General features: G+C 56.9%; 5 protein-coding genes across 5 annotated transcripts; 1 reads left to right on the forward strand and 4 right to left on the reverse strand.

Moving 5' to 3' along the window:
- Nucleotides 1-2569: 2569 nt before the first annotated feature.
- Nucleotides 2570-3122, reverse strand: HRG_07274 (uncharacterized protein; the record flags this gene model as incomplete). The annotated part of the gene is made up of 2 exons (XM_044865745.1): nt 2570-2854; nt 2904-3122. 2 exons carry the CDS (start codon nt 3120-3122, stop codon nt 2570-2572), a joined length of 504 nt encoding a protein of 167 aa, XP_044718709.1.
- Nucleotides 3123-4265: 1143 nt separating this feature from the next.
- On the reverse strand, nt 4266-6539 carry HRG_07275 (kinase; the record flags this gene model as incomplete). The annotated part of the gene is made up of 5 exons (XM_044865746.1): nt 4266-4665; nt 4720-4939; nt 5297-5902; nt 5957-6376; nt 6431-6539. 5 exons carry the CDS (start codon nt 6537-6539, stop codon nt 4266-4268), a joined length of 1755 nt encoding a protein of 584 aa, XP_044718710.1.
- A 2910-nt stretch (nt 6540-9449) lies between these two features.
- Nucleotides 9450-11121, forward strand: HRG_07276 (DDE superfamily endonuclease domain-containing protein; the record flags this gene model as incomplete). The annotated part of the gene is made up of 4 exons (XM_044865747.1): nt 9450-9758; nt 9813-10123; nt 10175-10326; nt 10421-11121. 4 exons carry the CDS (start codon nt 9450-9452, stop codon nt 11119-11121), a joined length of 1473 nt encoding a protein of 490 aa, XP_044718711.1.
- A 2498-nt stretch (nt 11122-13619) lies between these two features.
- Nucleotides 13620-17423, reverse strand: HRG_07277 (endonuclease-reverse transcriptase domain-containing protein; the record flags this gene model as incomplete). The annotated part of the gene is made up of 10 exons (XM_044865748.1): nt 13620-13760; nt 13830-13901; nt 13950-14037; nt 14116-14448; nt 14519-14660; nt 14739-16236; nt 16288-16432; nt 16572-16808; nt 16864-16910; nt 16959-17423. The coding sequence occupies 10 exons, from the start codon at nt 17421-17423 to the stop codon at nt 13620-13622; spliced, it is 3168 nt and encodes a 1055-aa protein (XP_044718712.1).
- Nucleotides 17424-18280: 857 nt separating this feature from the next.
- HRG_07278 (endonuclease-reverse transcriptase domain-containing protein) lies at nt 18281-23738 on the reverse strand (the record flags this gene model as incomplete). The annotated part of the gene is made up of 9 exons (XM_044865749.1): nt 18281-19086; nt 19186-19201; nt 19276-19442; nt 19486-19701; nt 19869-19977; nt 20077-20148; nt 20486-20632; nt 20864-21848; nt 21931-23738. 9 exons carry the CDS (start codon nt 23736-23738, stop codon nt 18281-18283), a joined length of 4326 nt encoding a protein of 1441 aa, XP_044718713.1.
- Nucleotides 23739-23945: the final 207 nt, after the last annotated feature.

Here is a 23945-nt window from a genome sequence, read left to right on the forward strand (position 1 = left end):
GTGGTGGATGATGATACTGATTGGTGGAGAGTATAAGAGGCTGATGCGTGAATAAAGATCTGTGTGCCAATTTCGAATGCTGAATTCTGATGCCGGAGAAGAAAGGTGACCTGTTTGTGAAGGCAGAGAGACTGGATTTATATATCCATAGGCCTGGTTGAAAGACATGTCTCCTCTGGAAACGGCGAAGAGAGACGGATTACAGATGGAAGAGGCGGCAACGGCGGCCAGGATTGTACCCAACATTCTTTCTGGTACTTGCCATAGCTCGTACTGCCACTGTCAGGCGTGAGGCAATTCTCGTGAGCGAAAAAAGTGGCACACACGCCTGTCAAAGCCAACCATCGTCGCAGCAGATTTGGCCGAGTATCCAACCAATACGACCTACTTGCGTCACGCATAGGTAAGCGCCAACAAAGCGACGTCTGAGATGAATATGAGTTGGATGCCTGCACAAAATGTTGCCTCTTCGGCACGGGAAGCTGTGAATGCTAGCTAGCACCTTGAACCGCCTCTGAGAGCATTACAGAAACAGGGCATCAAGTGTGACTCATCGGCTGCGTTGCAGGACGATGAGATCCATCTATTCGTGCCCGCACTAGTAGATTCGCATCTGTGAGCATATATACGCATTTGTGAGCATTTATGCACATATAGGAGCATTTGTCCGCCTTGTGTTTGGGAGCCAAAGGAAGAACTTCTGGACTCAATACTCCCAAATGGGCATAAATGCGCTATGTGACATCTCATGTAGGTAGGTAGGTAGGATTTATTTCGCCCGGAGGGAGGTCCCTATAAGGCCTTTACACTGTCTAGAGTACAGTTCAACTCGTTTGTTCCTTGACTCCCCAAGCCCCACAGATCATCTTACGCTGCGCCAACCATTCCACTGTTCGCTCCATGACAGACCTGCTTGAAGGTCAATTTCTCCAAGTGTTCAGCATCCTATTCCCAGCAACTGAAGCGCGATGTGTCGAAGTTGAAGCGTGGTTGTGTTAGTCATTGATGGTGGTTGGTACGCCGATTGTGTTCTCTCATGACGCTATTCCCTCTTGACGGGCGGGAACCCGGGTGTACCCTGTTCGCTCAGGGGTGCCTCCAGCCGGCTTCGAACCGACCCCTCTGCGACGCAGAAGCTCCAGACGTGTCACCACTACGCCATGGAGGCACATCTCATGTAGAGGTGCTAAAGAATACCCCACTTCGGCCCCATCTCGGCGGGTACAAGCTGATCCTACATCTCGTAGAGATTCCTAGACGTGACGTGGCACTACTGTAACTGACAGGGGCCTACAGCGCATCTGGCGCGTTTCGGCGGCGCAGCCTTGCGTTGAGCTATACTGGGCCAGCGATAGCTAGTACGTACTGATAGCGCCGCTGGCGGTTACATACACCACGAGTACTCCGGACATTGGGTGCCTCCTGGTTGGCTGATCTACAGTAGGCAGCAGTAGATGTAGCTTTTGCTGGCAAGAAACGAGCTTTCTCCAGCTTTTCTGGACCATGTTCCTTGATCCCTCAAAGCTATTGCAATATGGCAGGGTATCCTGTCGAATGTAAGGTATGCTCAGCCAATATTGCAACAAAGGAGGAACATTGGAAGCACGTTTCACTACACCAGGTAAGAACGCAACCCCTAGCGCGGTCCCTACTAATGTCTGTAGGACCAAATTGCTTCACTGCTGCAAGATCTGCGTCAACAAGAACTTGGTCAACCATTAGGGCCCTTTGACGATGCCATCGACTCGCAACCATTCACCACAGGCTCCAAAATCCATGCTCAATATAACATAAACCGTCGAGGTTCCGCAGAGCGACGAGTCTGCCCACACGAAGGCTGCGCGTCTAGCTTCAAGAAAGCTTCAGACCTTCATCGGCACCGCTTCATACGTATGAGGCCAGTCGCTCTGCATTTTGCGTCCTGATCTGAGAGATTAGAACAGATTATGAATGGAACCCACCATGCGCCGATTGCACCTACAGCTTTACAACGGCTAGCACGTTCATACTGCACAAATGTGGTGGAATACGGCCAGAGCATGCAGAGATTGTACGCCGACGAGAGGTTGTTGAGAATGCTTTGGGTGTGGTCGCCACCGATATTCTTCCAGCACGCAGAGGCAGACGCAAGCAAGTACTATCAAACAACTCCGCGCAGGATGCCGATTTGCATCTGCTTTACGACAGGGGGAGAACGAGATCCGATAGTCTGGCGTATTCTGTGTCTACCGTACCAAGTGCGGCATTTCCGCACATTCCAGACCTGTCATTATGGCAGGCAATCATCGATTCGAATTACGCCGACAACACCTGGCCAACACAAAACTGAGGCGTCGTAGATGGGATTTGCCAAGGGGCATTTTTCCAGCTCAACATGTTTGATAGTGCTTTCGGTGGTCTGGGCATATATAATAAACCCTGATTCACACAACCGATCCTTTATGGCCGGTCTCCCGTTTCCGAAAACCAAGCATGATTGAGCGGCCTGTCGTAGCTGATAATGCGAGTCGAGTGGACGCAAACAAACTATACAGTGTCAGAGATGGCGATAGGGGTTAGATCAGTGACCTTACACGCCGCCTTCCTTCAAGTCAACTCCGATTTTCGGAACGTTCTCCAAGAGATGATCTGCGACGCGCAAAACACGAGTGCCCACCAATTCCCCGTCTATATCGAGTCGGTGAGAGCCATCTGCGCAAACGTACAGCGACCCAGGGCTCAGCATGTATCCGACAAACCCAGTGTCTGCTGTCGGATCCGTCTTTCGGTTCCAAATGTAGAAGACTTCTGGAATCGTGCCCCAAGGAATACGGAAGGGGACTTCGGCAAAGTGGTCGAGGATTCTGCTGAGCCGCTACAATGCTTAGTCAAAATGCTCAAAGATATCTGGTGGCTTTACTCACTGGATCTTGCCGGAGAGCAGGCCTAAAATATTCTACCCTAGCATCTTCGCTTCTTGAACGTTTTGTGCGATATAACTCTTCGACAAGCTCGCCAATCTCGGGGACTGCTTGGTAGAAGAAGCCGTGATCGTCCAGAAACTGTAGCACCGCATCTACAGATATCGCAAGAGAAACCTGATTGGGTTCAAAGAGATTTTCTGCCGAAGCTGATGAAGCCATCTTCAGTCTGTTTGCGACATGGAGGACGGGGAAATCCGCCGGCTACCCTGATGGCAGAAGTGAGAAATTTTGGTCGCCACTGGCATCTACTAAGGCTGTAACTTCGGTATGTAATTAAGCGAGGTGCCAGAATATTGAAAGTGCCTTAACCCCGCATGCGCTGTCTCGACTTTCTCTCACCGCGCCCAACTCTTCCATTTCTGCCCAAGAACAGGTTTTTGACAAAAGACGCAGTAAGCCGCCTGAAACTTGCCGTATTAACCCTTATACCAAGGCTATTCAGGATCAACTGACCGGAAGACAGATCAAACAGAGACGCAAACATGCCAGACTCTGAGTGCTCGAATTGCACAGGTGGCAAAACGCCAGAAGGCAGTGATTGCACGTTGTGCTCTGCGGGGAAAAAGTGAGAGCTGGGTGCATCGGGGAATGCATAGCGAAGTGGTCTTGGGATTGGTGGATTGGCAAGCATTTTAGCAAGAGAAAGTTTTCATCGGTAACAACTTCGGAATTCACTCAATACCTACTGCTGCCCTCTTCAGCACGTGACTTTCCAAGGGTCTGTACCTGCGTATGGTCATATGCACAGATGTGTGAGATGCGCCCGGACGGAATGTACCAAAATCTATAAGATACGTCTAAACGAACCCCAGATGCACACAAATAAACCCAGATGCGCCAACTGCCCCGGTGAATGTCACGATGCGCCGACGCTAATAGAGGGGCGAGTCCAGCTCACAACCCCTCACATCAAAATGTCAGTTACCTGACAGTTACCGGCAGCTCTTGGCTGTTCTGATGCGCGGTTACTGGCACCCTCTGATACGCCTCGTTGGTAGTTACTGGCATTTGACTGCGACTGCCGTTGGGACGTTTCTTCTGTTCATGGCGGGCACGAGAACTGTGAACCACGTTTATTTTCAACTTAAAAAAATGGGGGCAAGACATGCGAGTGACTGGTAACCGCGCGCACTTACTGCCCTCTGATTGTTTCGGCATCTTGAGATTTTCCAGTCCGAGTTTGCTGACTCATGCACGTGGACCACCATGCAAGGGAGCGCGTTCCCTGGTTATTGCCATGCTTTGCCAATGTCGAGCTTCCTTGCGATCAATGTTCTCTGCCTACACAGACTGCCGGACTGGTCAAGCTCGCAGCACACCTGAAGCGCTCTCCACAGCAGACTCCAGCTCTCTCGCAAAGTCGTCCTTCTTTTGTTTCTGTAATATCCCCCGCTTCCTCTTCCGGTTCTGGACGTTAGAGACTATCAAACCGAGAGGCCGGCGACCGCGGAACTCGGCACGCTCGAAATCCACAAGCATGAGCTTCCCAGTATTTGTATTGTATAAGATGTTGCGTGGCTCCGCATCACGGTGAAGAACACGCAATTTGTGCACTGCCTTGAGTATTGTGCTGACGGCGTCGTCAATGCCCGCTTTGAAGGCCAGGTCAGCACGGTTAAACAGTGGTTGTCCAGCCCAGCTGAGAAACATGAAGTGCACGTAAACACCGCTGTCAGAGTGGCATGGCCGCACCAAATCTATACTGCCAAGACATACAGGGATGTGTTTCCCCTGGATAGGCCGGAGTCGGTCGTACATCTCGTTCTCGTGCTGCAGGCAGGCCAAATCGAGACTCTCCACACCCTTGGCAACGAGCGTGTAGCCGTGAGATGACAGCCGCACCTTGAAGAGTGACCCGCGCGCCCCGGATACATAGAGTGACACACAATCCGCATCGCGGCCGCGGTCCGTGGCAAGCTGGTCTCGGATGAGTCGGAGGAACTCGAGTCGGTTGATGTGCCCCTGCCTGTGATGGTCTGCGTTAGGGCAGTTCTCGTCCGTAGGCCCGCCATATGCTAATCCCAGGAGACAATTTTGAGTACAGAATGGCCGGCTTTGTATATCCGGCTTCGTCGCTGGGCCCGACTGCTGCTGCTTTCCTCGGTGTTGTCCTTGTTTCCCACCACCACCCGAGCCCGTTCCCCTTAACGGCACCGCTTTCCCGCCAGTGCGAGATGGATTAGGAGTAGGGGAAGGAGGCTCGTCGTCTTCCTCTGGCTGTCCAACACCAGGGTCCGGTTGCTGGCAGCGGGAGCGGGTCCGAATTGGCGATCTCTTAAAGCCCTTCCAACGCTGGGGCCTATAGGGAGAGGCGCGAGGTTCCTTGCGCTTGCGCTCCGTCGCGGGTATATTCCTCAGAATATCGTCGTACTCGACAGCCCAAGTACCGAGCCTCTCGGCCTCGTCATGCCATGACTCAGACGGGGGTTTAGCGCGGAGAGCCTGAAGAATGAAGGCGAAAACCTGCGCGACGGCCGTGCGATGCAGTCTCGTCTCGTCGTCATCATCCATTACGTCCAGGTTCGGTACACATACCGAGACATAGACTATGGAAGGATCGTCTGGGATGTGAAGGAAGGCTCGTGTTTGTCCCGTGCACACATAGCCGTACTGGATGCCCTTGCCGATCATATAAGAGAATAGCTGGGTGACGACGGCAGCGGTGAGTCGCCTGGCCGTGAAGGCGAAGCCCTGACCATCCTTGTTGATCACGTCACGTTCCGGCTGAATCTCCGACTCAAGGCCTGTGATGACCTCGTCGACGCTCAGCTTGTGCGGTGCCTTGTATTCGATAGCGAGCGCTGGGACCTTCTGGCCGTCCGAAGTCCTGTATATACAGAACTGGTCCGCCCGATTGCCTTTGCCCCTCGCTCTGCGACGGGCCTTGGGAGCCGCCGGCGGCTTCGGGCCAGACGCCGGCTCTGTGGGACCAGTGCTACCTGTGCCAAGAGACATGTGCTCCAAGGGCTCGGATATGGGGTCGTCGGTCGTACCGAGATTCGTATGGCTCTCGAACGTCACAGTCCCCTGAAGGCCGAGACTACTTCGCAGCAGCGGATCCGTGTATGCCCGGTCAACCAACTTCTGAACCGCGTTTTCGACGACGTCACGCTCGAAGTCCCGGAGCCCAAGCTCACTGCTAATGGGCTTGAGCAACGACTTCACGTATTCTATCTGATGCTGAGATGGAAATGCGGGTATGCAAAACAAGTCGCCGGTCGAAAGGTCGTTCCAGATCTCCTCTTGTCTCGTTGCAAAGTCGTCCCAAGGGATAATTTGTCGAGGGAAAATTCGGCCGGCCGGATTGGTAGTCTCGCCTTGCGTAGTCAAAGACCGGTCAGTTATTACCTGAATAGCAAGATGGAGCGAATGACAAGTCTCGAGATATTGCTGAAGCGTCTGTGGCCGCGACGCTGCGGCAAGTTCTTCGGCGGCTTCGCGTCGGCGTTGGTCCTCCAATGCGCGACTCTCAGCCGCTTCGCGTTGGCGTTGTTCCTCTTTGCGTTGGCGTTGCTCCTCTTCGGCACGACTCTCCGCCTCTCGGACCCTTCGTCGCAGGTCTTCAATATCGTCCATCGTGATGGTAGCGAAAGCAAACGATCCGTTCGGTCAGGCGACGATATTAGCCTGACTCGTCGCACTGGTCAAGACCAGGGCCCGTTTGGTCAAGCTAGACGCTCCAGTCCTGGCGGGCGAGAGATCTGATTTGAAGGGAGACGGGATCCAGATAAGTCAGGTAATCGTCGTTGGCCGATGATGCTGGGAGCGCATACGGTGGGCAGAAAGAGATGAAGAGACTTTCAACGTCGAAGGTAGTGCTGTGGGTTGCTGGCGATGTCGGGAGCGCGCGATCGGGCGCCGCAAAGTGATGTCAACAACCAGCGTGCCCTTCGGTTCAGAGGGCGACTGATACACTGGCGCCCGGGCGCCATTTTAAAATTGGCGCCCGGGCGCGTTTTTCCCCCACAGGCCACCACCAGTCCTGACTGCTGCAGCACACACCGAACGGGTCGCCGACCCAAAGAAATAGCGGATTTCTATGTTTTGACAAAGATACAATTATCAGCTACCGAATGCAAGGCTTCTTGCTCTCGGCTGTCTCTCTCTATCCTCTGCCATATCTCCTTCACACCCTTACTCGCATTCGCTAGGGTTGTCTCCCATCCCCTGCGCCACCTGGGCTTCCACACGTTCGTCTTCTGCTTTACTCCAATCTAAATATGCCATCATCTCCTCTTTAGTCCAGCTTCTTCGCCCTGTCGAGGTAACGCAGACCGCAGACATCTGCTTATAGTCCAAACACCATTCATAGCTCTGTTTGTCATATCTTTGTGGAAGACCCATTGCCTTGCGATACTGTTGGTTGGTCTTGATACTACCTGTGGGTTGTGCGTCATACCATACCCGTCACGAGACAACGTACCTTGCATATATGGCTTCTGGGGCATCATAGCGCACCGAAGGTTATAACTTGTCTTGCTCCAACCTTGACGGCTCCTCAACAGGAAGAGGGTCGGGGGGGTCAACGACGAGATCTGGCGAGGCACCGACGGAGCTATCTATGTCGGCGGACGGGCAAGGATTGGCAGGTAGATGAGGTGGTGGCGGAGATCTAATGTTTGGTATGCGCGCGGCGGAGGATGATCTCACGGACTGATTCATTCCGGGAGGAATATTCAGTGCTGCATCCTGCACAGATTGACTCGTCGCCGACCATAGCTGCTGCGGTGGCGTCCGCTCCTGCTTCTGCGGCCAAGGACGACTCTCGAAAGCCTGCGGCTGGCGATGGCGCCGTCGCGGCCGCTGGCTCGTGGCCGCCGGCAGCGGAGGCAGCTGATGAAGACTTGGGCACTGTCGGCGCGACCTGCGGCTTGCTGTACTTCTCAGTGGCAGACTCCTCCATTGCGCACGGCTGGACAAAAGGCAAAGGGGTCCGACGGCGAAGTGTCCTCTGCTTTTGGTTCGTTAATGAACAGCCAAATCGGTGCTTTCTTGCTTTCCCAGCCGACAGGGGCATAGGAGTTCAGAGGCATGTCCCCCCCCCTGTTCTCGGTGTGTGGGCAGAACCCGCTCACCGCTCGGCATCTGACGTTGGTTGGCCGACCTCGCAAATTTTGCATGTGGGCGCTCTTCCTCTACGCATTGTGTGACAGCTTCTCGAGATATCTCTGCCGCTACCGCCGCCTACGCCGCTATGGAGTCAGTGTAGGTACTGCCGAGAATTTAACACTGAAAAGGGCCCTGAAGACGCCTGCCACGCTACCCGGGCCACGCCCCACTTTATTGGCCCTCGAAAAACTCGCACCAGCTAAAGCTGTCAACTCTCCCCTGTAAAAATTCTTCTCTTCTGCGGGCTGTTAGCAGCCTGTTAGTGGATAATTATTTTCAGGTCACCCGACCATGCTTCTGCCTCTCTAGCCCTAACGGGGCTCTAGCAAGCACCAAAGGCAGACTTTGGAGAGTTCGTCTCCTCTTGGGAAGCTGGTCTCGAATAACGGCATGCCTCGCGCTGCCTCGCCTTCTGCCGCCTCGCGGCATCGCCTACTTCTGCCGCCTTTACTGGCTGGCCTCGACTTCTGCCGCCTCGCGGCCCCGACCTCTTCTGCCGCCTCGCGGCCGACTTCTTCTCGCCCTTCCTGGCACGCCTCGCGCTGCCTCGCACCCTCTGCCGCCTTTACTGGCTGGCCTCGCCTTCTGCCGCCTTGCGGCTCTGCCTCCTTCTGCCGTCTCGCGGCTCCGAACTGCCGCCTTGCGGCCTTTCTGCCGCCCAGCGGCCCGACTTCCTCTGGACTGGTGGGCCGCGGGGCCCCGAGGACTACAAGGCCTAGAGCTCAAGGCCTCACCCGGGTGTCCCCGGAGCTGCACACAATCGACAACACCTCCACCACCTGCTTGCTACGAGGAGCAGGCACGGGGACTTCGCCGACTGTCATGACCACGAAGTGGTCCTGGATCGAACGCTCCTGCGGGAAGAAGACAATCGCCATCGGGGCGAACCCCGATTAACATTGCTACACTCTCTGCTTCCTTTTTCTTTTCTTTTCTTTCTGCCCCGTAGGCCCTCCTCGAGGGCTTGCGGCCGGCCCATGACTTCGTGGGCTTTCTCAGTCACCCGGCCTCGGCCAAAGACTGACTACTATTACGGCTTAACTGCCGTGCCTGGAACCCGCTGACGGGGAAGGGCCCAATTTCCGACCGGCCTCAGAGCCTCAGAATTGCTAGATGGAGTGGTTAGGTGCTACACACGGTCCTTAGTCCAGGTACTCGGGATATTCTATGTATCTAGTCTTCTCTAGCCTAGCACGTCTTTTGCCCTTATAGGGATGTCCCAGACGGTAATCAATACTACTACTACTACTACTACTACCAGCTAAAGCTGGTGCTGACTACCAAACTTTGAACACCACCAAAAGTTGAACACTTTGGCACCTACTGGTTTCAATCATCGTTTTCGCGCCGCACACGACCTCTCAAATCTAGCCAACTATGGAATCACGTCTGGAAGAAGCTGTTCAATATGCTAAGGATTTTCCTCAGAACTCAATTCGCTCTGTGGCCAAGAAATATGAGGTGGCACACACAACACTGAGATATCGCCTCAAGAGGTCAGATCACAAATCCTCGCGTATCGCGCACAACAGAAAGCTTTCGGTTGCAGATGAGGGTGCCGTCTGTAGATATGTCGATCGCCTTGATGCTGTCAACCTTGCTGTGCGACCCGAGTTCATTGTGGATGCCGCGAATGCAATCCTTCGTGCCAAGGCCCCTGCAGCCAAATCGGGCGACCCGCCTACTGTTGGCGTTCACTGGGTCACACGATTCATCCAGCGCCACGGGTACTGCAAGCAGCGCCAGAAGACCTTGAGCGCCGAAAGAGCAGCATCCGAGGACTTGCAACGGGTCGTGGAGTATTTTCAGCGGCTGCAGAGGATTCTTGAGCGAGAAGGTATCCAACCCGATGATATCTGGAATATGGATGAAACCGGCTTTCGAGTCGGGGTGGGGAAAGATCAACTCATCGTCACAAAGCGAAAGAGGTCTCACTACTTCAGTGTCCCCGAGAATCGGGAGTCAGCAACTCTCATTGAGGCAATCTCCGCCGCCGGGCGCTTTACCCCTGCTTTCATAATTCTCGCCGGTCAGAACCACATGGCGAGCTGGTATCATCAACAGGAGCTCGACCCAGAGACTGTCATTCGACCTACTCCCAGTGGATACACGAACGATGAGATCAGTCTCGACTGGGTGCAACACTTTGACAAGCACACTAACGGGTGCCGAAAAGGGAGGAAACGTCTTCTCATCTTGGACCGGCATGGGTCGCACCATACGAAGGAGTTCATTGAGTACTGTGATGCCCATGGCATCATTCCTTCGGCTTGCCCCAAATCTGACACATCTACTGCAGCCACTAGATGTGGTGGTGTTCCAGCCGTTGAAGCACTACCACGCCAAAGCGCTGGACCTCATGGTCCGTGACGGGTTGGTCAACATCACAAAGGTTGAGTTCCTCGGCTGCATCCAAGAAGTCCGAAAGAAAGCATTCAGAGCAAGCACTATCCGCTCTGCTTTCAAGAAAACAGGAATCTGGCCATTCTATCCCCAGCCAGTGCTGGATCTTATAAGTAGTAGGATGGTGACGTCAAAAACGCCTACTCCGCCGCCTTCTGGGCCAGAATCTTCACCATTCAGCACGCCTTTGACAGTCCGACAAGTCAACAAGGTTGCCAGGGTCATAGAGAACGGATTGGGTGAAGTCAACGAAATTAGCCCGGATCTGGCTCACAATATGAGCCGATTCATCAAGGGCTCTCTGAGCAACGTTGCCGAACTCCTGCAGACGAAAAAGGACCTAGGAAGGACTAGATACGCAGAGAAAATAGCCAAACAGCGGAGGGCCATGAAGAACAAGGTTCTGCAGTCGGGAGGGGTACTTACAGTCCAGGAAGGCCGTGCAATGGTCCGGCGTAAGGAAGAAGACGAAGTTACCAAGGCGAGGGAGGTGATCGCCAGGATGGAAGCGAAGGCCAAGAACGCACTTAAGCGTTGGTTTAATGAAGCCGCAAAGACTGCAAGACAATGGAGGTCCATTGGAAAGCTTGACAGGGCTGAGATTTACGAAAGTGGTCGCGAAGTGCGGCTGCTGAAGCGCTTCTAATGTCGGTGGTAGGGCAAGTGTTCAACTTTTGGTGGTGTTCAAAGTTTGGTAGTCAGCACCAGCTTTAGCTGGTAGTAGTAGTAGTAGTAGTAGTATTGATTACCGTCTGGGACATCCCTATAAGGGCAAAAGACGTGCTAGGCTAGAGAAGACTAGATACATAGAATATCCCGAGTACCTGGACTAAGGACCGTGTGTAGCACCTAACCACTCCATCTAGCAATTCTGAGGCTCTGAGGCCGGTCGGAAATTCAGGGCCCTTCCCCGTCAGCGTTCCAGGCACGGCAGTTGCCGTAATAGTAGTCAGTCTTTGGCCGAGGCCGGGTGACTGAAAAGCCCACGAAGTCATGGGCCGGCCAAGCCCCTCGAGGAGGGCCTACGGGGCAGAAAGAAAAGAAAGAAAAAGGAAGCAGAGAGTGTAGCAATGTTAATCGGGGTTCGCCCCGATGGCGATTGTCTTCTCCGCAGGAGCGTTCGATCCAGGACCACTTCGTGGTCATGACAGTCGGCGAAGTCCCCGTGCCTGCTCCTCGTAGCAAGCAGGTGGTGGAGGTGTTGTCGATTGGTGTGCAGCTCGGGGACACCCGGGTGAGGCCTGAGCTCTAGGCTCTGTAGCTCCTCGGGCCCCGCGGCCCACCAGTCCAGAGGAAGTCGTGCCGCTGGGCGGCGAAAGGCCGCAAGGCGGCAAGTTCGGAGCCGCGAGACGGCAGAAGGAGGCAGAGCCAAGGCGGCAGAAGGCGAGGCCAGCCAGTAAAGGCGGCAGAGGGTGCGAGGCAGCGCGAGGCGTGCCAGGAAGGGCGAGAAGAAGTCGGGCCGCGAGGCGGCAGAAGAGGTCGGGGCCGCGAGGCGGCAGAAGTCGAGGCCAGCCAGTAAAGGCGGCAGAAGTAGGCGATGCCGCGAGGCGGCAGAAGGCGAGGCAGCGCGAGGCATGCCGTTATTCGAGACCAGCTTCCCAGAGGAGACGAACTCTCCAAAGTCTGCCTTTTGGTGCTTGCTAGAGCCCCGTTAGGGCTAGAGAGGCAGAAGCATGGTCGGGTGACCTGAAAATAATTATCCACTAACAGGCTGCTAACAGCCCGCAGAAGAGAAGAATTTTTACAGGGGAGAGTTGACCAGCTTTTTTTTTTTTTTTTGGTTGTATTACGCCCGGAGGGTTCCCCCATAGAGCCACTACGCTAGCCTGTCTACCTTCTGTACATTGTTCCATCTCACCCAAAGCCCCACGCTTCTTTTCATCTGTTTCCAGCCTCGTTCGCTATGACATGACAGGCCTGCTTGAAGGTCAGTTTCTCCAAGTGTTCAGCGTCCTACCTTCAGCGACTGAAGCGCGGTCTGCCAAGTTGAAGGCTGTTGTGTTAGTACGATTGTCCCTTGATCAGCACATGGCCCGTTGCCGGTCCATGCTAAAACGTTTCGTTGCCAATGCGAACTGTATTGTCGCCCGCACAGCCCCCATATCAGGCTGCCACTTGTCGTCGTCTGACTCTGCCTTGCCACCTAGGAAGAAGGACAAGTCTCCCATCTTCCCGCCTGCATATCGACTCATGATTTCTCGTTGTACCGTCCATTTTCTGCATCGGAAGAGAAATGTTCCACCGTTTCCGCCGACTGTCCACACGTGCATTCATCCGATTCTACTGCCCCGATTTTGCAAAGATAGCTATTCAGCCGCGATTTGCCAGTTCGAAGCTGTACCAACACTTCCGATTCCTTTCTTTTCAGCTCGTCGTATAGCTTGCGGGTGTGCTTGCCCGGCAAAGCCTTATCGATGCGCTTCGAGTAGTTTCCAACTCCTTCTGGAATCTGACGGACTCGAGTGTGTCCGTTGAGCAGCAAACGTAACGTGGTTGATCTTGCTTGGAACGTTGCTGGTTCGGCGACGCATTCATCTCGCGTCGCCCTTTTCGCTTGCCTTTTGGCCAGTGGCCCGAGAGTGAACTCCTCATTCTTTGCAGGCACCCAACGAAGTCTGACTCTACAGCCTCTTCTCGCCAGAAACTCAACAGATCCGTATATCGCCCGTATCGTGCACTGGCCAGACTGCTGCCGTGGCCGCCCGATGACTTGCAGGACAGAGCGGTTGCTTGTCACAACTGTGAGGTCTCGGTCACGAAGGCCTGGGGAACACACCTCAGGGCCGTGGCGATTGCCTCGAGTCCTGCTGTGTAGGCATTCTGCTCATCACTGGAGCCGAGGTGACGGAATAGCTGGCCAGCACCTCGTCTGCGCTGTTGAGGAGAGCGTCTCGAACGACGCCCCCAACCCGACCTTGCCTTTCCTTTGAGAGCTGGATGTCGCGATAGTGATGTCCTCCGGGTCATCCGACTTCAGCACCTCCACTCGGTTCGTCTCATATGTTACCTGCACTCGGTCGTCCCACGGCGCCAGTGCGAACTCGTGGATGGTTTCCAGGCGTTTGGTATCTAGTCTTTCCATCGCCGAGGCAAGCTTCTGCATTGGCGAGGCATACCTTCTGTTCAGCTTCAGCTTCAAGGATGTCAGGGATGCGTCCTCGGCAGCGTCTGCGTTCTGATCCAGAATCTCGACGCCGCTTGAGCATGGCGTTCTCGAAATGATTGCACGCTGGCCTCGGCCTCGGCCACAGCCGTCGCGACCGTACGGAACCCTCCCGTGATCGCCTGGGCTCCGACTCGCTGGGCCCTCTCGATCCACGTTGCTTCTTTCGCCTTGCATGCATGCGACCAAACGTTGGAGGCATAATCCATGGTCGGCGCTACGGTCGCAGTGAACAGTTGCCTTGCCGTTCGTGGTGAGGCCATCTTCAGTCGTTTCAGGCACATGGCAGCGGTCAGCCCCTTGGCGGCTACTCCGGCGATATGCTCCTTGAAGCGAAGTGCTTGATCCATGATGACTCCCAGCAGCTTCACATTGTCCTTCGGCTTGACATCATTCCCTCTGATGGTGAAAGGCGAGTCGCTGTCGCGTTCTGCGATGCGTGTGAAGTGAATGACGGACGTCTTGTCCACTTCAAACGTGGCGCCGCTGCGCTTCTCCCACTCGAGCGCATCATCGATAATCGACTGAATACCATCTCTGTTCGACTCGGCCGTTGGTCCAGTGACCCAGGCAGAGTAGTCGTCCACGAAGGCGATGGAGCCGCTGTTGTTACTGATTCGCTTCTGCACCAGGTCCGCATTGAAGAACAGAAATGCCACCGGTGATAGTGGAGATCCTTGGGGTAAGCCGGCCTGCGCCAGGGCTTGCTGCTCGGATGTGTGCCCGTTGACAACCACCGATGCGGTCCGTTCCGAGCAGAATGCGTCTACCCACTTGACCAGGCGACTCGGGATGCCTCGAGCTTTCATCCTCTCAAGCAGCCGCTCTTTGCAAACTCCATTGTACGCCCTTTGACGTCGAAGCTGACGAGACTCAAAACCTGCCCATTCTCCAAGCCTTATATATCCGCTCCTGCAGAAGCACGAGTGCTTGGTCTGCCGACCTGCGTTTCCGTGCACCAAAGTGGTTCGCGGGCAACAGCCCATGAGCTTCGACTGCATAGCTGATGCGTTCTGCAACGACTGCTTCGAGGATCTTGCCAAGGGTTGACAGCAGTGAGATCGGTCGCCACGCCTTGGCCAGAGTGTAATCGTCCTTACCCGGCTTCTTCAGCGGGATGATCTTGGCCGTCCGCCATTGATGGGGCACCACGCCCTCTCGAAGCGATAAGTCGAAGAGCGTCCACACCCGATGCTTGACCACGTGCCAGAGCTTCTTCCACACAATCACAGGGAGGCCGTCCTCCCCCGGCGCTTTCCAAGACTTGGCCGCCATCACCTTTTCCTCAATCTCTTGCAAGGTGAGGTCGGGCATGGTTATCGCTTCTCTTTGCGGACGCTCACCCTCCGGTTCGATCATGGTTGGCAGAGGCGGGAAGAAGGTGCTCAGGAGCTCCTCACCTTGCTCTCCTTTGCCTTTGGTGATCGAGCCGTCGGCTCTCCTCAACGGCGGCACCTTGTCATCGAACACATTCACGCCGGGTTTCAGATACTTGACCACTTTCCAGATGTTGTTCTCGTCGGTGACGAAGTCGTCCCAATGGGACTTCTTCTGTTTCCGCACGTTGTCGTGGTACTCCTTGGCAGCGTCCTTGGCGCGTTGCTCCAGATCCGGCTGCGGTTGACCGGCTCTTCGCTGCGCCCTTGCTTGATTGCGCCAATACGTGTACGTTTGCCGCAGTCGCGTCAGGTCCTTTGTCCACCATCGCTTCGCGTATGGCGGCGGCTGTGCCCGAGGTGTCAGATCATGAAGCACCTTGGTGACCACCCTCATGAGCTGATCCGCCTGCGTCTGTACCCCCACACTCCACGGAAGAGGCCGAAGCTCGTCCTCGACCCTGGTTGCGATGGCGATCCACGGCGCGTTCTTGAGCATCAGGCGCTGTGGAAACGTTCTCTCCGGTACTTGAATGTCGAAGGCCGTCTGGATCGCTCTGTGGTCTGACCCGTGATCTGTCGGGTGAGTCATGCAGGATATCACCTCGTCTGCCAGTTCTGCCGATGCCAGCACCAAGTCGATGGTGCTCTCCTCGTCCGCCCTTTGCCACGTTTTCGTCCCTCTCGGCAGGAGGCTGCTGAGACCAAAGTCGTTCATCAGGTCGATGATGGGCTGGCCCTCCCCCTGTCTGCTCGCTGACACTTCATCTCCGCCCCAGAGGAGATCGTGGCGGTTGAAGTCTCCCGCCAGAACCACATCTGTGCGGTTTCCTGTCCCATCACGGAAGCGATCGATCAGGTCGCGCAGCAGCTCCATCGCGCTCGTCAGCGCCTCGTCGTTCTTTCCTTGCACGTACACTGATACCACCATCACTTCCTCCTCGAGTCGGAGCACCACTGCTGTGAGATCGGCCGACGGCACAGGCACTTGCTCCGCCTCAAGGTCACTTCGGATCCAAAGCATGCTACGGATCGGCCACAGGCCGTCACGAGCACACGTCGGTATCATCTTTGTCCAGTTATGGTGTCCCATAGGGCTCGTCACCACCTCTCCGTCGATAACACGCGCATACGGCTCAGAAAGAGCCAGCACAGCAAAGTCCTTGAGGCCTGCGTCGTTCATCAGGCTTTGCTGCACCACATCACTCTTGTGCGCATTCAGCTGTAGGATGCGGAGGGACTCAAGCATCACTGTTCGGGTTCCTCATCCTACATTTCCAGCTGAACGACTCGTGCGGTCCGCCACACGGGACGCATTTTGGCTCAATTGCTGTGCACTCTCTGTGGTGATGCCCAACCTTTGCGCACTTGCCGCATGTCCGCTGCTTCTTGCATGCATATGCTTTGTGACCGATCTCCTGGCAGTTGAAGCATTGGATTGGTCCCGTTCTTGGCTCGAATACATAGGTGGTGGCTGACTCTCCCGCTAGGTCAAAGTAGTGCCCTTCTAGAAGCCTTTCTGCGTCGCTTTTCTTGGTGACATACACCACCATGGACCCGTACGCTTTGCCAGACTCTCGTTTGCTCAACCAGGAAATCTTGCCAATGGTCACTCTGTTTTCGGCACTCAAGGCCTCGATCGCTCCAGGCAGAACGTTGCCTTCCGCGTCAAGGATTGCTGTGCGGTTGGCGTTGTCGACTCGGACCGGGTACAGCTGGTCTCGCATAACTCGTGAACCTTCCACGGCTGTCTTCTGCGCAGCCTCTTTGACCATCTGAAGCTCGGCTTCGTCTCTGCAGACGATCTTGACTCGGTCGGCATTCCGGGACTCTCACGACTGCTGCGCACCTCCAGGTCTCTTGTCCGTTCATCGCTCTCATCTCAGTCTCGATGGCCTGGCGAATTGATCCGATTTGCGCTTTGTTCTTGTTCGACTCGCTGACGCGAGATGTGTCGATGGTACAATGGAGAGGATCGCTGGCTGTCTGCTGCTTTCTTGGGACAGCTACGCTGGATAGACTCGTCGGCGGGCTCGCTGGCAGTGTGCGCGCAATATCGGCAAACGTTGCTCGAGCGCCGCTTGACAGAGTCACCTCACCCGAAGCATTCAGCTTCTGCGTAAGCTGGGCCAATTGCTCTTTTAAAGCGGCGACTTCTCTCTGAAGATCCTGGTGTCCCCGTTTTAATTCCGCGTCGTGCTCATCGCTCTTGCGTCGAAACTCTTCCTTGGATTCCTGGACTTGGACCTCCAAGCCTCGGATCAGATCTTCCTGTCCTTGAATGATGGTGCTTTGCTTGTAAACCGTGGCGCTCAGCTTCCTGATCGTGTCGCTTTGCTCGGATACTCTATGTTTCAGGTCCACCATCTCGTTCCCCATCTTCGCCAGCATCTCTAGAACCCTCTGCATCATCGATTTGGCGGTCTCCACACTGCTGCGTGACTTCACCTCGTCAACTCTTTCGCCTTCATTGCCGACCGATGAGACCCGCGTCGTTCGGGCCGTGACTCGCTTCGGAGCCCTTGCGGATGCATTTTCCAGTGATCGCAACGTATCTTGCACGCGTCCGCTGGGCGTCATCCCTCGCGTCGGACGCGTCGATGGCGTCGGGCTAGTTGGATCTAGCCCCGCCACGTCCGCCAGGACCGCCACTTCAGGCTCTGCCATGATGGCAAGCAAGAGCCACACCTATCCCAGAGTAAAGAAGGATGAAGAACTATCTACGACGAGGAACTGACGCAATCCCTCTCAACGGCGAAATTCAGTTGACCAGCTTGGCTGGTAGTAGTAGTAGTAGTATTGATTACCGTCTGGGACATCCCTATAAGGGCAAAAGACGTGCTAGGCTAGGTATAGTACAAGATGAGGGTGCTCGCCGGAAACCCGTCGCGCCTTCCTTACTTCTACTCCCCTATCTAGCAATTCTTGGACTCTGTGGCCGCTCGGATTCTCAGGTCCCTTCCCCCGTCAGCGGGTTCCGGGCACGGCGGTAAAGCCGTAATATTAGTCAGTCTTCGGTCAGAGCCGGGTGACTGAGAAAGCCCACGCAGTCAGCTGGGCCGTAGGCCCACAGGAGCCTACGGGCAGAAAACATAGAAAAGAGAATTGTACATATTAGGTTGGGGTTGCCTCGAGCTAGTGGCGGTGGCAAATCCGATCAAAGAATCCTGCCTCCGTTACTAGCCCGAGGAACCGGTCAAATCCCTTCCTAGTGCCTGGTTGATAGCCTTGCCCGCCGTGGGGCTAGCCTTAGGCGGTGTCAGTACCTACCTTCCGGCAGTAGAAGGGTGTGTCGGTGATTTTCTCCTCCCGCAGGAGCATTCGATCCGGGCCTCTTCGTGGTTAAACCTCTCGTGGTAGTCGGCGAAGTCCCCGTGCCCGCTCCTCGCAGCGAGCAGGTGATGGAGGTGCTGTCGTTTGGTGTGCAGCTCCGGGGGGCACCCGAGCGAGGCCTTGAGCCCTAGGCTCTTGTAGCTGCTCGGGGCCCCCGCGGCCCACCAGTCCTGGAAGTCGCGCCTGGCCGCAGCCTTGGCCTGTCTCTTGATGTTCGCGTACGTCGGCGGCCTGTCCGGGCCGAGGGCCCGGCAGCCCTCCTTTGCTAGCTGGTCGGCCCGCTCGTTGCCGGCGATCCCCGTATGGCCGGGGCACCAGCGCGTCCTGACGTCTCCGTGCCGAGCCGCGGCCTCAGCGAACTTCTCCGCCGCCGCTTGCGACGAGATCGATGGGCTGCCTCGTATGGCTCTTATAGCCGCAGAGTTATCAAGGCAGACGACTATCCGGCACTGCTGGTCCGGGGTCCTGGGGGACCACGTGAGTGCCGCTCGAAGCCCCTCGAGGGCGCCTTCCACCTCTGCGTCGTAGACCTCAGCGAGTAGGACCCGACCGCTGCCGTAGGTCACTTCGCTGGGGCCTAGCCACACTGAGTACCCATACCCGCAGGCGCCGTCTTCGCTCTGCGAGCCGTCAGTGTAGACGATGAGGGTATCTTCAGGGCATACCCGGAGCCACGAGTTGAAGTCTCTCGCCGCCTGCGTTTTGTCTACGCCCCCTGTCGGGTCGGGCTGAGGGGGTGCTGGGGGGAGAAGTCGGGGCCTCGGAGCATGGGCCGTCATTTGGTGAAGACGCAGGAGTCTCGAGGCGTGCTGCTTCTGGGCGCGCGAGGCCCGCATACCGTGCCTCTTCATTAGCTCCCGGCCAGGCGTTGGGAGGATGCTCATACGGGGTGTCAAGGGTGCCGCTCATCTAGGGAGCGTAGACGGACCGCGGCGCGTCTCTGAGCGTCTGCGAGGAGCAGCGTGGCAGGGGGGATCCCGGTCTCTCGGTGGAGGGCCACAATGGGCATGGTACACCAGACGGGCGCGATGGCGCGCATCGCGACGTTTAAGGTCAGCTGGATCCTATTCTTCAGGTAGGTGATCCGCGACGGAACTAAGCGGGCAGTCCCCCACACAGGCCGAAGCGCCCCGGGTACCATACATGGGCGCCGTATAAAGGATCGGGAGGACGCAGGCCGTGACCGCATGCCGTGTCGACCGGGGAGGGATTCCGCGCCGGGTGTTTGAGAGGTTCTGGAGGAACCCTGCGGCCGTCATCGCCTTCGCGGCCCACTTCTCCACATGCGTGCGGAATGAGAGCTTTCTGTCGTACCAGACGCCGAGCCAGCGCAGGTCCTGCTGTGGCTCCTTTTCTACGGACCCGTGCCAGACCGACGGCAGGTCCCCTTTGTATCTCGGTCTCGTGAAGTGGATGACTTCTGTCTTGCCCGGGTCGAACACTACGCCATTATCGGCTCCCCACTGGATGAGCTCACCCGCGGCGCGCGTGGCCCGGGCGGCCGTCTCCTGTAGGACCGGCCCCGGATCAGGGTGGCCACGTCATCTGCGTAGCCGAAGCGCGAGTTCGGTTCCCCTGTCGAGTAGATGGGCACTGTATAGAGGAGGAAGAGAATCGGGAGGCCGGGGCCCTGTGGCAGCCCGCACGTCAGGGGGGTTGTCGGCGTCGTTATATCCTCGAGCCGTATTCTGGCCGATCTCTGCTCCATAAAGCAGCCTGCCCACCGGACCAGGTTTGTTGGCCAGCCCTGTTCCCGTAGGCGTAGGAGGAGCCGGTTCCGCAGAACCGTGTCAAAGGCGCCCTGTATATCCATCGTGATTAGCGTGGCGACTTTCCCCTCGGTGAGGGCCGTCTCCGCGTCGTGGAGCAATGCTAGCGCTAGGTCGAGCGCTGAACGTTTGGGCAGGGCACCCGCATGCTGGCTGTGGATGACTCGTTGTGTGATCGCAGCCCAGGCTAGGCGCCGGGCTATTAGGCGTTCGAGTCCCTTGCCGAGGCAAGCTGGGAGAAATCGGCCTCCAGCCTCTCGGAATAGACAGGTCCCTCTTGCCAGGCTTAGGGATCATTACGACCTCTGCTGCGCGGAAACAGGCGGGGTGGTAGCCCACGTGTAGGCAGCCTTCATATAGTCCCCTCACCGCCTCGCCGATGTGGTTCCAGACGCGACGCAGCATTCGGACCGTGATGCCGTCGATCCCCGGGAGGTGTTGCCCGTAGAGGTGCAGGCGCATGCCGCATCCGCGAGCGTGACGCTGCAGTCGAGAGTCCTCCTGGGGCCAGCACCTCTGGGGCCCAGGGGTCCGGGATGTCGTCCGCGGCCCCGCGCCTTTCTAGGATCTCGACTCGGAGCGCGTTTGCCTTTTCCGTCTGGGTCTCGAAGACCTGGTCGCCTACCTGTATAGGCGGGGCCCGGAACGGCTCGGTTTCCTCGACCACCGCATGATCTTATAGATATCCTGGTTGCTCTCGGCGCCTTCTAGAACAGTCTGCCAGAAATGTCTCTTACCCCGCCGTACCGCCCGGCGCAGCTCCCGCCGGGCAGTCTGGACCTCTCTGCCGTGCCCTGTGGGGTAGATCCGCCGCATAGCTCTTAGTTCGGCCGCTGCACCGGCGCACTGATCGTTCCACCATGGGGTGCCTCTCGCGTTCTTCCTGGGCCGTCGGCCCGCTGCGTCGGCCGCCTCTTGGAGTAGGCGAGACAGCGCCTCGGCCAGCCTCTCCAGGCCTCTGGGCTCAACGGCCAGCCGGGGTAGTGCTGTGGCCCCAGCCCGCACAAGTTCCTCGAATCGCTTCATTTCTTCCTCGGAGCTTACCCTTGGTCTAGCTATCGTCCTTGGGGGGGGAATCCCGCCGGGGAGCGTAATGCTGATCGTGTAATGGTCCGAGCCGGTATGAAGGTGCTCTTCGATAAGCGCGTCAGCAGAGGGGATATTGGCAAAGGCTAGATCAATGGTATTTCCGCGGGCGTGTGTGGCCTCGCCTGGCGTGGTGAGCAGTCCGAGCCCCTTGTCGGCCGCCCACTGGGCGATGTCCTTTCCGTTCCTCGCACTCCGGGCTCCAGGCTGCCAGGAGAAATGACAGGCGTTGAAGTCGCCCGCGATGAGGCATCTCTCGGGGACGTCCTGCTGGTGGAGGAGGTAGTCGAGTGGCTCGGGTGTCTTCGCGTGTCGATAGAAGTTGATAATAAGGGTGCTGTTTACCCGGAGCCACAGGATATCACGCGTAGGGGCGGGGCAGAGTTGCTCTGCCCGTATATCTGGGTGGTTCCGGACATACGAGATCACTCTCGGGGCCTGATCCGGTTCCCAGGCGCGTTCTGGGGCGAATGCGTGGAAGGAGCGGTGCGTCTGGGTCCTGCAGGCTCCGCCTTCTTTTTCTATCCAAACGTTCGGTTCCTGGATGAGCACGACGTCGTAGTCTTCTGCTTCCGCTAGTCGTAGGGCTATGCTATGATAGGCCCCTATTTTGGCCACGTTGGCCTGGAGAACTCGGATCGTCCTCCTGTCGCGAGTTGTTAGTGTTAGGGGCCTATTGTTCATAGGGGTCCAGGGATACGTTTCGTCGGCGCCTCTTCATAGGAGACTCGGATCTGTCTTCCTGTGGTGGAGGGAGCGTTGTGGAGTCTGGCGCCTGCGCGCTGGTGGGGGACAGCCGCTGGGGTCGACATTGCTGCTGCTGTTGCTGCTGCTGTTGCTGCTGCTGGTCCTGTTGCTTGCCTAGGCGGGCCTCGGCAGCTCTCATGCAGGGCGATGGGGTCGGTCCTTGGGAGGGTTGGGGGGAGGCGGTCGCCGTGGCCCGTTCGAGCTCCATATTGGCTTGCCGGTATAGCTGAGAGCCGATCTTCCTTACGGCGTACTTCTCGATCTTGGAGAGCCGCACGAGTTGGCCGTGAGAGCGCCTGGGTCTGGCAGGGCACTCCTTATGGTCTGCCGGGAAGGGCCCGGAACAGTTCGCGCACCTCTCCGGCTGCTTGCAGTCGTTATCGCGATGGTCTTTCCCGCCGCATCGTCGGCAGGCTTGTTTTCGGTCGCAGGCGTAGCGGGAGTGATAATCCCAACAGGTGTCGCACTGCGCGGGCCGGGCGGTCTTGGCGATCAGTCGGGCTAGTCGGCTGGTGCCGAACGGCACGGCATAGTAGATCGACGAGGGGACGCTGATCGCATTGTGGGTAAGGTCGGTGTAGGCGGCGGCGTCCTGGATCTGTAGCCGTAGGCCGCTCACTACGACGGCGGCTGGCAGGCCAGAGGCCTGTAATCCGTATCCCTCATAGATTGCGGCGATCTGGCTGGACGGCATCGATGCGCAGCCCGTGTCGCTAAGCAGGTCCATACCGATATGACCCAACTGTCGCGGCGGAGGCCCCGTAGTGGAACGAATCACGTCGATGGGGATCCGTCCACAATCGTTGGTCAGCGAGACGACGGAGTGTTTGTCTGGGCGGGAGACGATGCCAGGTCCCTCCGACCACTGACCGGGAATGTTCACCTGTGAGTACTTCTGGCTGGCAAGGTCATACGGATCGAGGAACGTCAGCGTGGTCTGCCCCGGGGCGTTGTCTTGGGCAATGATGAATGCATTTAGGGCGTCGGAGTACTGCCAGTCCGCTGAGAATGCATTAGTGACCGAGAAGCTGCGTGAGTTGGCCTGGGTCTTGGCCTGCCAGCCAGAGGTGGTGAAGACCTCGACATTTGTCTGGAAAGCCGGATCGGGCGACCGCCAGGCGAACTGGCCAGCCCCGTTACTTAACGCCCCGGCACCGGTGGTGTCGGTGAACATCACGTAGAAGTAGCCGTTGCGGTAGATTACGCTCGGCTGACCCGCACCGTAGTTGTTCCCCGTGTCTTGCTGGTTCGCCGGGGTGATGATCGGCTGGTCGTTGTTGAGCCGAGTCCAGCTGATTCCGTCGGGACTAGAGGCAATACCAATCGTGGTCGGCTCACCGTCGTGCCGCTCAGCACCATAATACAGATAGTATGTGCCGCTGACACGCACAACTGAAGGGTCGCAAGTGTGCTCGTTGTCGAAGCTTCCGTTGCCGGTTCCCCCGAACACTACTTGGTGAGGCGCGGAGCTGCCCCGCGCGTGGAACATGCCATCCAGGCTGGAGGACTCTGCGTATAGAATGCTGTCGCCGGGGACTTGCTGTCCAGGGACCTGGCCGCACCACCACATCTTGTATGCGCCGTCCACCATGATGCTCGGCGCGTAGTCGTACGCCGAGCCCCCGCCCACGATGAGTCCCGAACTCGATCGGTAGGAATCACTGCCTAAAGTAGGCGCCGTTGATGTTGCGGGCGCCGTGGAAGTCGCCGCGTAGGCAACGCCGGCCAGTGGCAGACCGGGCAGCATTGACAACAACATGAGGAAGTTTTTTAAGGCGCTCCGAGTCATATCTTCCCCTATGGTCTGGGGGAGCCTGATCTGACTGCGAGTAGACTCAGTAGAGTTAAAGTCGGTCCGTGATTGCTGCAAAGGGGGCAGCAAAATTATTGCACCACCAGGCTCAGTGAGTTGTAACGGTCTCAACTGAGTGTGTTGACAACTAGCTGAGCGACTGCAACGAGTATCCTAAAGCTAGAGAAGAAAAGAGGATATGCC

The sequence above is a fragment of the Hirsutella rhossiliensis genome (assembly GCF_020360975.1).
Source record: "Hirsutella rhossiliensis strain HR02 chromosome Unknown scaffold00008, whole genome shotgun sequence".
Classification (NCBI taxonomy): Eukaryota; Fungi; Ascomycota; class Sordariomycetes; order Hypocreales; family Ophiocordycipitaceae; genus Hirsutella; species Hirsutella rhossiliensis.